General features: G+C 53.6%; 1 protein-coding gene across 1 annotated transcript; it reads left to right on the forward strand.

Moving 5' to 3' along the window:
* The first annotated feature begins 904 nt into the window (after nt 1-904).
* Nucleotides 905-6,082, forward strand: AVPR1B (arginine vasopressin receptor 1B). The gene is made up of 2 exons (XM_017648927.3): nt 905-1,844; nt 5,754-6,082. Exons 1-2 carry the CDS (start codon nt 905-907, stop codon nt 6,080-6,082), a joined length of 1,269 nt encoding a protein of 422 aa, XP_017504416.3.
* The last annotated feature ends 5,133 nt before the right edge of the window (nt 6,083-11,215 follow it).

The following is an 11,215-nucleotide window of genomic DNA, read 5'->3' on the forward strand; positions in this document are numbered from 1 at the left end:
ACCCGGCCACCGCGGCAGATTCCGGACCCGCCGGGGGCGAGTGGGGAACCCGGGGCAGGGGCGCTCCCAGCAGCAGCGCGGCCCGTCTCGTTCCCCGCGGGGGTGACCAGCCCCTCCCCCGGGCTGTGCACCTGTCCCGGCGACAGTCCGTCGGTTCCAGGGCGCGAGCGCCGGTGAGGTTACCTATGCGCGGGTCCGGCCGGAGGGGGGCGCTCGCGGGCGTCTTCCGCCTCTCGCGCTCCCTGTCCCCCAGCCCCGACACCCCTCCCCCGCAGCCTCTAGGCGTCCTGCCGGCCCGGTGCCCGGGAGTCACTCCGCCCTCCTCCGCAGGAGCCAACCGGCGCGCCGAGGAGCCACGGACTCGGCTGCGAGCGCATAAAACCCCTCGGCCCGCCTGTCGCCCCTGAGGCCAGGTGCGCGGGCTTGGCTGGAGCTTCCAGCGTGGCGGGCGGCGCCCACGTCCCGGGACGCGCCTCCAAGCAGGCTTAGGGACGTCCGCTACCCGCTTCCAGAAAAGTTTGGAGAAAGTGAATTTGGGGTGGATTGGGGGAGAGGTGGAGGCTGCCCGGGTTTTCTCTTCCAGAAGCCTCAGCCTGCACGGCCTCCTCCAGTCCCCTCCTGCCAGGCCGCCTCCCTGACCCCCTCCTCTTCTCTCCTAGGTCCCCCTTCCCCTCTCCAGCTTGGCATCTCCTTCCTTATCTCATTTCCCCCCCTCCTGTCTACCCCGATCCTCCTAACCATCTCCACCCATTTTCAGCCTTCTCCCTGTCATCCAGTCCTGTTCTTTTTCTCAGTCCGAAACCTTTCCCTTTTCCGCCCCATTTCATCCATCAAATCTTCCCACTTGCTCCCACACTCTCTCCCCAGCCCTCTCCCTTCTCCTCTTCCCTCCCAGCAATCCATCATGGACTCTGGGCCTCCCCGGGCTGCCCACCCCACCCCAGGGGACACCCTCTCTGCCCCCAACACCACCACACCGTGGCTGGGCCGGGATGAGGAGCTTGCCAAGGTGGAGATTGGAGTCCTGGCCACTGTCCTGGTGCTGGCGACAGGGGGCAACCTGACTGTGCTGCTGACCCTGGGGCAGCCTGGCCGCAAGCGCTCGCGCATGCACCTGTTTGTCCTGCACCTGGCCCTGACTGACCTGGGCGTGGCGCTCTTCCAGGTGCTGCCCCAGCTGCTATGGGACATCACCTACCGCTTCCAGGGCCCTGACCTCCTCTGCCGGACTGTCAAGTACCTACAGGGTCTCAGCATGTTTGCCTCCACCTACATGCTGCTGGCCATGACCCTGGACCGCTACCTGGCCGTTTGTCACCCCCTGCGCAGCCTTCAGCAGCCCAGCCAGGCCATCTACCCACTCATTGCCGCTCCCTGGCTGCTGGCCGCCATCTTCAGCCTCCCTCAAGTCTTCATTTTCTCTTTTCGGGAGGTGATCCAGGGTTCGGGGGTCCTAGACTGTTGGGCAGACTTCCGCTTCCCTTGGGGGCCCCGGGCCTACATCACCTGGACCACCCTGGCCATCTTCATCCTGCCCGTGGCCATGCTCACGGCTTGTTACAGCCTCATCTGCCACGAGATCTGTAAGAACCTGAAAGTCAAGACGCAGGCCTGGAGAGCCCAAGGAGTGCGCTGGAGGACATGGGAGGCGCCCTCGTCCTTTGCCCTGGCCGCAGCCGCACGGGGGCTGCCATCCCGGGTCAGCAGCGTCAGCACCGTCTCTCGGGCCAGGATCCGGACCGTGAAGATGACCTTCGTCATCGTGCTGGCCTACATTGCCTGCTGGACACCGTTCTTCAGCGTCCAGATGTGGTCGGTGTGGGACGAGCACGCCCCCGACGAAGGCGAGTGTGTGTCTGTGTGGGAGGGGCGCGTGGAACAGAGCAGGGAAGGGAGAACAGGAGAGTGAGGACAGGGTTCCAGTGCCTCCCAGAGCTGGACCGGTAAGAAATGAGTGAAGCAACTCAGAAAGATGGTCTCTGTCTCTTAGTCAAGGGGCAGCTGCAGTAACTCCTATCCAACCCACTCACTACCTTCTATGTGAAATTTTCACATTTCAAAATTTGGATACTTAATATAAATGCTAAAAATTGCTATGTGGCCTTAATAAAGTGTGCCTGTTGGCAGGTTTGGCCAACCAAATCTAGATGAGCATTAGACTCACAGAATGACAGAATTGAAAGGGATTTTTCAAATGATCCCGCCCAGGATGGCAGTTTGTAGCCCATGAGCTGTGTCTCTTTACACTCCTTCCTCCTGCACTTGGACTTGACTTTGAAGTCCTCCTCAGGAACCACGTTCAGTTGATTAGCATGCGGGCACAGGACAACCCTGAAATTTCAAATTCAACTCCTTCATTTTGCTAATGAAGAAGCAGGGGCTCAGAGAGGAAATGTGACCTGCCCAAGGCCACACAGCTAGGCAGTAGCCAAGTGAAGAGCAGAACCCAAGCCTGCTGTCTCCTTGTCCTTTTCCTCAATCCTATACCCCACCCATAGCCTTGGCTCTGAAAGAGGTGGGGAGCAGGATCTTCTTTCTGGGCGAGAAACACACTAGAACACTGCACGAAGACCGTGTCCCTGTTGGCACATGGGAGGCCTCGTGCTTGTCATTTTTCTGGGGTGAGGTAGATGGCAGCCTCCTGAGCTGTACACACTGCCTGCCAGGTGGTCCTCGGGTGTCAGTGGATGGGGGTGACAGCACATTACATCATGTGTACAGCTCCAGGTACATAATGGACGCAGCATCTAACTGCCCCAAGGTGGCGCTGTGCACGGTCCTCCGCAAGTTTCCTGAACATTCACTTACCAGCAGACCTACAACCAGTTCACACCAGCTCTTGGCGAGTGGTCCCCTTTCCCTCGTACTTTTGTTTCCAATCTCATTTTGCTCCTCCTAGGACACACTCAAGCCAAAGGCTTTGCTTTTCAGGAGAGATGAAAGAAGGGAAAGGCTGTTCAGAAATTTAACACAGCTTTGCTAGAGAAGTGTGAAAACAATACCAAATGATTACAGTCCTATTGTATCCCCTCTTAACCACTTTTTGGGCCAAGAAGTTACTTGAAAATTACCCCTTAAGCAATGGATGTGTTCGTTCTAACCAAGTGTAGCGACTGCCCTGCTCTAGTCAAGCATAGAATAGAAGGAAGGAGGGCTTCCTAGTGCCAAGCACATTCAGTCCTCTATACCTGGACATGGACCTTCTCTACTTCACATCTGAGTAATCTGAGGCCCAGAGAGGTGAAATAACTGGTCCAAAGTGCCACTACGAGTAAGAGATGGAGACAAGATTCAAATCTAGGTCTTTATGGGCCAAGCTTTATCTACGTGGTAAAGCTTTAGCCACTGGCTTTACTCCCAGCAACCACAGTTTAGCTGACGGCAGTGAGATACTCATTTGCTTTTTTAATGAGGAACGTGCAGGAAGATGAGGATCGCGCCCCTCAGCCCAGGGCAGGCTTCCCTGCTTGCCTGCTGTGTCCATGGTCCCAGGAGCCTGTACCTCAGTAGCACATCCCTCACCCGTGTAGAGTGACTTACCACTTACCAAGGCCTGTCTGCATGAACAAGGAGTGCAGGAACCAAATGTTAGCTCACTGGGCAGTATGTGCTCTTGGAAAAATGGAAGCCCTCCGGGGCTCTTTGAGTTGGGTTGAGGTTCATTACCTAAACTTACTTTCCAGTAGACCCAGTTCTCTCTGTAAAAGGCTGGCCTCCTGGACTCTTGCCCCTGAGTTTTTGGCCAGAGTCCACCTTCCGCTTGCCCTGCCACTGTCAGCTGAGTTCCTGCAGGACACAGGGCAGCCCATCCCTGGGCACCGAGGATCTGCCCTCAAGGGCCGAGAGGAGGAGCCTCTGCAGACCCAGGGAGCGTCTCCAGCCCCTGCACTGGCCTGGCTCCAACAGGCCCAAATCAGACAAAGTGTTTCCCCAGGGAAGGAACTTGGGGGACCCCTCAGTCCCTAGCCTAAACCAGGCACTAAAAACATACCCGTGGAGCAGATGGGGTGAATACTACCCCAGTGAAAGCCACTTCCCAAGTCCCTTGCAGCCCGTTGGTATTATGTTATCTGGAGAGCAGGCTGGAACCTGGGCAAAAATAAGGAAGCTGTACATATGATTAAAAAAAGAATTAATCAAACTTATTCAACAGACTATACATTAATTTCACCATCATGATATCGTACAGAACTCATAATCCACAAAATGAAGAGTTTTGGATTTCTTAAAAATTAATTTAATTACAAGTAGTAATGTGTGCTAGAGAATTATAATTACGAAAAGTCACATTCTGTAAGACTGAAATGAAGATTGTATTTCAAAGACTTATTGCAGAGGAATTAAAGGACCCAGTTTATTAGTTGTAAAAAAAAGAAGAAAAAATGAAGGAAGCTGTGTTTCTTGTTGAGGCTGGCCCCTCCTCCACTTGCAGGTGCTCCTCCCACCCCTGCCCTCACTCTGTGCCCAAGACATGCCGATCCAGGCCCAGATGCTCTCACTTCCCACCCTTATGCTTCATGCTTCTCTCAAACATTCTGACCCTGTGTCTTCCCTTCTCTTGGGCTACAAGCAGCCACACTTGTGGGTGCACCTGGGGAAAATGCACCCAAGAAATCAGGGTATCTGAAGATTTCAGGGTGATTCACAAAGTAGGTACTTGAGCTTTGCCTTTGAGTTTGCAGGGTGCAACTGTGGTGAGGTGCAGGATTGCTGCCTTAGAGTGGGAAGACCTAGGCTTAAGACTATGCCATAGCCCCGAGGGTTCCTTCCAGCTCTGACATTGCATTTAGTGATTCTGCAACTTCCACTGAAGAGCAAAGTAACTCAGTGTGCAACCCAGGCCGTAGCTATCATTGCAGAGCATCTGGGAGAAGGCTGGGGCCATCCTGGAAGCTTTCCTGTTGGCAGGAAGAGTTTCACTGAGTATTCAGAAAGAATACTGTGTCTGGAAGGAATCTTATCAGAGATTACACTCTTAGGTTTTGGCTGCCCAAAGAGAAGTTTGTTTTGCCTGGCAGGATGGTGCATTCCCTGCCTATGGTTTCTGCGGACACAAGTCCTGGTCGGGAATGGAATGCTTGGATGCTGTACCTAGTGGCTGTCCCTCGGCTGCAGCTGGAGAGGATGCCATGGTCCCTGCAGGGCAGTCAGGCTCCCCGATCACCCCACCAGGTCCCTGGCCCTGGTCTGGCACAGTTGGTGCTCACATGCTCAATGGCTGAATGACAGAGTGTGAGGAACTGCCCCTGGGGGGCCAAAGAGGACAGAATCCAGAAGGCAATGTGCCCCCAATCTGTGACATTAATGGGGACAGGGTTGGAAGGGCCTGAACTTGGCCTAGAACCACAGTTACTTTCCCTATTTTATAGAAACTGCCTCATCCTGGGCCTACATTTATTGGAGGATTCAAGGTCTAGGTTTTGGAACAAAGGCAGTGTCTCCTCCTGGCTGGTCCTGTCCCTGACTGTGTTTATACCTCCAAAGTCAACATGGAGCAAACCTTAGCTGCTACCTCACCCTGTAGTTACAACAAGTTAAAAAACTCACTGAGGCAAGACTCTGGAGTCGGGAGTCCCAGGTTCCGGTCCCAGCTGTGCTCCTCTCTTATATAGACTCCCAAGTGCATCCTTTCCCCTCGCTGGGACTCAGTTTCCTCCACTGTTTGGGGGTGGGTGGGGGGCAGATTCTCTCCTGGGCCCTCCTGGGCCCCCTGGGGTACTGTGATTCCAAAGCTCCTGCTTTTCTCCCTGCAGATTCCACCAACGTGGCTTTCACCATCTCCATGCTGCTGGGCAACCTTAGCAGCTGCTGCAACCCCTGGATCTACATGGGCTTCAACAGCCACCTGTGGCCGCAGCCGCTGCACCTCCTGGCCTGCTGCAGGGGGCCTGGGCGCAGGGTGCGCAGGCAGCTCTCCGACGGCAGCCTCTCCAGCCGTCGCACCACACTGCCCACCCGCTCCAGTGCTGTGCCCACCCTCACCCTCAGCCCCACCCTCAGTGGGAGGCCTGGGCCCGAAGAGCCGCAGAAGGTCTCAGAGCAGGTGGATGCAGAAGCCTTGGCTGAGACCGGCATCTTTTAGGGAACCCTCCTTGGAGTCTGGCGCTGCCTACAGGGCCAGCGAGACGTCTGCTCACCTCTGCAGAGTGTAACAGCTGGGAGGGTCAGGGCTGGAGTTAGGGGAGCCCAGTTTGAGGTGGGGTGAGGGGGACAGCCATTCTGGGCTCCCAGCTGCCCTGGGGTCTGGGATGCCCTCATTTGCTCTTAATCTAACAGGCTGGGTGTAGAGAGCCGAACCTCCCCTTCCCTCTCCTGTGTATTCAAAGGCTCTCTGGGAACACACCCAGGTGGGTAGATGAGGTGCCCCAGACCTGGAGCAGGTCTCAGATGGCATGTCTGGGGGTCCGCAGGTGGCAGGGACTCTGAGGCTTGGCTCTCTGAACCAGCCTTACCTGGCTGGCACACCCCAGCCTAATCAGAACAGGGGAGACATGGAAACTGTGAAGGGGGCCCTGTTCCCCTGTTTGGATCCTGAATTTTTTTTTTTCTGGACAGGGAAGCCTGTTTAGTGAAAAAAGCTGGATGGGTGAGGGGGCTTCACCTGCTATGCCCATCTGTCTGCCGAAGGGACAGGTAACTGGTAAAGGTGCTGCCAGTGCTAGGATTTCTTCTCCCCAGACCATCTGCCTTTACAGGGTGGGTGGTGGGGCCGAAGTGGTGTGTGTCCTCGGTGGTATGACCCACTGGGGGTGAGTGTGAGGAGAAAGAGGGGAGCAAAGGAGATGAAAATGGTCACAATCAAATAAAGAGTGGAAGCTGCCGAGGCAGCAGGGGGTGCCTGCTCTCCCTTCCCCCTGCCAGGGGTCCGGACTGTGCCTTCCTCTGGGTCTGCACGGAAGAGACAGCCTGTGGAAAGAGTGGCAGCACCTGGATTTCTCAGCGCTCTTCAGAGCGTCCACGAGAATCAAATACACACTGTGGCTTAGTTGGGAGCCCAGTTGGAAACTCTGCTCTGCCTTCAGGGAACTGTGACCTTGGGCAAGTTTCCTCCCTTCTCTGGGCCTCGGTCTCCTCACCTGTTAGAAGAGAGCTGATCTAGAAGGTTCCTCAGCTCTCTCTTTCCATGACATCGTAAGACTGGTGCAAATGGTGTTGCAACCAACAGGCTCCAAAAGAATTGCTGGATTTTCATGACAATGACATTTCTACCCTTTGATTCAGTCCTGGTGACCGGGTCCTGCCATGGACACAGGCCAGGACAGACAGTAGGGTAGGTACAACCTGGGGCTTTGCCCTGCCCCTCCTCATTACCTCCAGTGGGGTTTATCTCACACGGTAGCCTCCCCACCCTAATTCTGTTCTAATCTAGGAAATGTCCTCGATGGAGGAACGAGCATCAGCTGAAAAGTCAGGAAAAGTGGGTCCCACCACTGGGGACCAAACACGGGCAAAATGCTGGCAGGAGAAGTGGGCCCTGGTTCTGCCACCACTGGGGACCAAACACAGCAAAATGCTGGCTAATCCTCGTGCGCTCAGTTATGAGGTCAGATAGGACTGTGGATGTAAAAAGGAGCTCTCTACAAATGTAAGGCATTGCCAAGGTAACAAAGAGCTCCCGAGAGCAGCTGTAGGGGACAGGTTCACTCTCTGCCCTCCACTCCCAGAGAAGCCTTGAGGAATGACTGTGGCTTTGGGGGTAACACTCTTTCAAGAGGTCACTCAGCTCTGAGAAGCCTCCTTGGGCTACTTGCAAGGAAAAGAACCTAAGCTGAGTGTTGTGCATGAGCAAAGCACCCCAAGCCTTCAGGGCCAGAGAACTGGACTGGGCCACAGGCGCTACTGGGCTCGGGGCTCAAGCGGATCTAAGGGCCCACACCTCTCCTCACTGCACGCTGGTGCCTGACACCCAACCCCTTCTTCCCTGTCCATCTGCCCCAGTGGAGCTGGGCAGAGAGCCTCCCAGGCCAGCAAAGGCTGTTGAAGTTCCTCTTTTCCCTGCTTGTGTAATCCAACCCCCGCTTCAGGCCACAGTTCCCATCCCCAGTGCCCATAGCAAGTACTAAGTAAATTTGGCTCGTCATGATGACTGGGAGGTAGAAGGGACACCAGCCTTGTACCCAAAGACCTGAGCTTGAGTCCTGACCTCACCCCTTTTCTCTCTGAATGAACCCGGGCAAGTTATCCAATCTCTCTGAGTAACAGTTCATCATTTGTTAAATAGAAATACCAATGCCTGCCTTGCTAGGAGGGATTTGTAAGACTGTGGATTATGGAATATTCTACTGACGTTTGAGAAGATAATGACAGCCTGGCTCCAGATGGCAGCTGCTGAGTGGTTGCCAGGACACTGGGCCCAGGAGTTCCCACAGTTCAGAGGGAAGAGAGGAGCCCTGGAACCAAGGTTAGCCAGAGCCCCTTCCAGTCCACTCCTTGCCTTCCACAGCAAACAGTAGCCATGATGCCACAGTCACCTGCATAAGGGGGACTTACTCGTGGTGGGGGCTTTGGGGCCCTCCCTATTCTCCCATGGAGAGGCTGCACTTGATCCTTTCCAAAGATCTGGTGCTGTCCTATGGTGAGGTTAATGGGGAGCAACTGGACACTGGCCTGGGAACCTCAGGAGCCTATTCCAGAGGGCTCCTGAGGGAAATGGCAGGACCTTGTCCGGATCTATGAATGACAGCTTTTGCCGTACCTGTAGAAAATTCTCACGGACATTCTGAGATGAAGCAAGAACTTTGTTGGGGTTCAGGGAGGTGGGCCCCTGTGGGGAGCAAGAAGGAGATTCTCTGCTGTCTGAGCTCAATCTCGTTTCTGACTGCTAGCCCCAGGAGAAACCGAACAATGGCACTTTTCTGAAGTAGAGCCCTTCAGTCCCTGAGAACCCGTGTGGGGCAGGGCGAAAGGGGGCAGGCAGGGCAGAGAGTGGCAGGAGGAAGCTAGTTGACTTCGGGGATTTCTCACAATGGCTTTGTATGTTCTTTGGTATAAGCCAGTAACTTTCCATATGTCTGTGTCTGTGTTTGTTTGTCCACAGGCCTTTTATCTCTCAAGGGGTGACTGATTCAGCTCAGGCTACAGCAGCTCACTCCTGGGTCAGGAACCCCAAGACGTAATTGAAATTGACCAGTAAAATGCCTTAAAAACCAGGAAAGTTCTGGGCCTCTTTGCTTCTTAGGGGCAATGAAAATGAGATACGCAAGCTAAAATAAGAATGTGAGCTCTCTGAGTGGGGTGGGGGTGGGGAGAATTTGCGGGGGAGAGTTTGAGCTACCTTCACCTGGCACCCGTTCACCCGCTTGAGAGGAGGAAGGAAACGTGTCCTGGCGTTTGCCCTCGAGCCACAAGGTGGTGGTGTGGAGCCGAGAGTCTGAAGCAGTACTGACCCCAGGGGCAGGCTGGGAAAGTCGCTCCACTCCACTGCCATACAGAGGTTCCCCAAAGTCCTGGAAGCTAGGCTTGTCATTTGGCTGAGTTCTCCTGAGATGCCTGGACACACACTTCTCTCTCTCGAAGCTCATGGAGGATGTATTTTGGCCAAGAAGGGCAAAGAACAAGAGGTTTCTACTGCAGGGTAAGGGACTGAATATAGAAATTCCTGCCTGAAAGGGTACGTGTTTGAGGAAGTGAGACCTCAAAACAACAGACAAGCTGGAGTTATTTGGTTCAGGGGCCAGGGGCTTGGGTTAGAAGGCCTCCTAAGAGCCCCTCTGTCAAGATCCAGAAATCTGTCTTGATCCCAGGAGCAAAAACGCACTGATGTTGGGCATAAAATACCTCCTCATCCTAGTGGGTCTTGTTGCCCCATAAATACTACACCACCCCGGGAAGGCACATAGTGACTCTGTGCCATCTTACTATGCTGATGGACAGTGACTGCAATGGAGTATGGGGGGGTGGTGGAGGGGAATTGATAATATGGGTAAATGTAGTAACCACATTGTTTTTTCATGTGGAACCTTCATAAAAGTGTATATCAATAATACCTTAATAAAAAAAATACTACACTGCCTCTCATGGGATTCGGCTGTAGATACAGTGACCATTTGGTTGCTTGTTCCTTTAAAATAAGAAGGCCACATTACATATTATATGATACATATATCATTGAAGACAGGTCACATTAACTCTGGTCTACTGTATAGTCCCAGTTCATGACCAGCATGTCATCAACTATCTACTGGTTGCTAGCATCTCTACATCTTGTAATAAGATAGTTTTGGAAAGAATTTTATCCAGTCCTCACCCATGGAGGAACCCAGAGCGGGGCAGTCATTCCCTGGATGTTCTGAGGACATACGACATGGGAGAAAGTGACTTCATTATCCTGGAAACTAAGCCCCTCAGAGGGGGGCAACTCATACAGGCAGCCATTCTTACAGACTTAGGCAGCTGTCCCTCTAAGCTCACGGAGGCACTACAAACAAAAGGCCATTTTATTTCTAGCAACATGGCTAGCAATGAATTCAAGGATCACTTGAGATTGTTCGGTGCCCTCGGTCATCAGCCTATTGGCCCCAACTCCACGGATGTGAAATCAGCCCTGCTCCTTACTTAGAGCATCTGAGAAGTCGTCTGCACCATTAAAGGTCGAAGCTCTGTGAGTCACTTGGTGGGGTCACACTTTCAACTCTATTCATAAATGTCACTGTCCAAGAATGCCTTCCTCATGTAAGCAATCGGGGTGTGTCCTGATATTAATCTCCACTCTGATATTTAATTTGCTATGAATGCCTTACCTTTGAAGCCAATCATACCAGAGTTCATTGTAGACCTGAACTGGTGGTGTTCAGGTCTCTGGGCTCTCTGACACCAATTCCCTGCTCCCGAGTGTCACCACTGGTCTGGGCCCAGGCACAGACATTCTTCATGCAGCTCAGTTGAAGTCCGGCCCTGGGGGGTTCACTGAGCACTGGCAGTGGAGCAGGAGCTCCCTCTCCTTTCCTCCCATCAGTCAATTTTCAACCTTCTTTCTAAACTGAGGTCAGAAATCACCCTCTCTGGGATGTTTTCTCTGCTGAAGTCTATCTGGTCCTAACATCCAGTAGTCAATCTGCCTAAACACTGACAGGCTCTGCCTTCGTTGCTCTGTGTTGATTTCCATTTGTCACGTGTTGTCGGGTCCATGTTCTCAGTTCTTACCTGTCCCCACAGCCAGGGTATACATGCCTTGACCCCACCCACCTTCCTTTTGTGTAGTTCCTCCCAATCCCCA

This window comes from Manis javanica, chromosome 11 (genome assembly GCF_040802235.1).
Source record: "Manis javanica isolate MJ-LG chromosome 11, MJ_LKY, whole genome shotgun sequence".
Taxonomy (NCBI): Eukaryota; Metazoa; Chordata; class Mammalia; order Pholidota; family Manidae; genus Manis; species Manis javanica.

Coding starts and splice junctions, on each gene's coding strand:
- AVPR1B (XM_017648927.3), top strand. CDS start 905: ATGGACTCTGGGCCTCCCCGGGCTGCCCACCCCACCCCAGGGGACACC. Junction 1,845..5,753: donor CGAGCACGCCCCCGACGAAG/GCGAGTGTGTGT, acceptor TTCTCCCTGCAG/ATTCCACCAACGTGGCTTTC.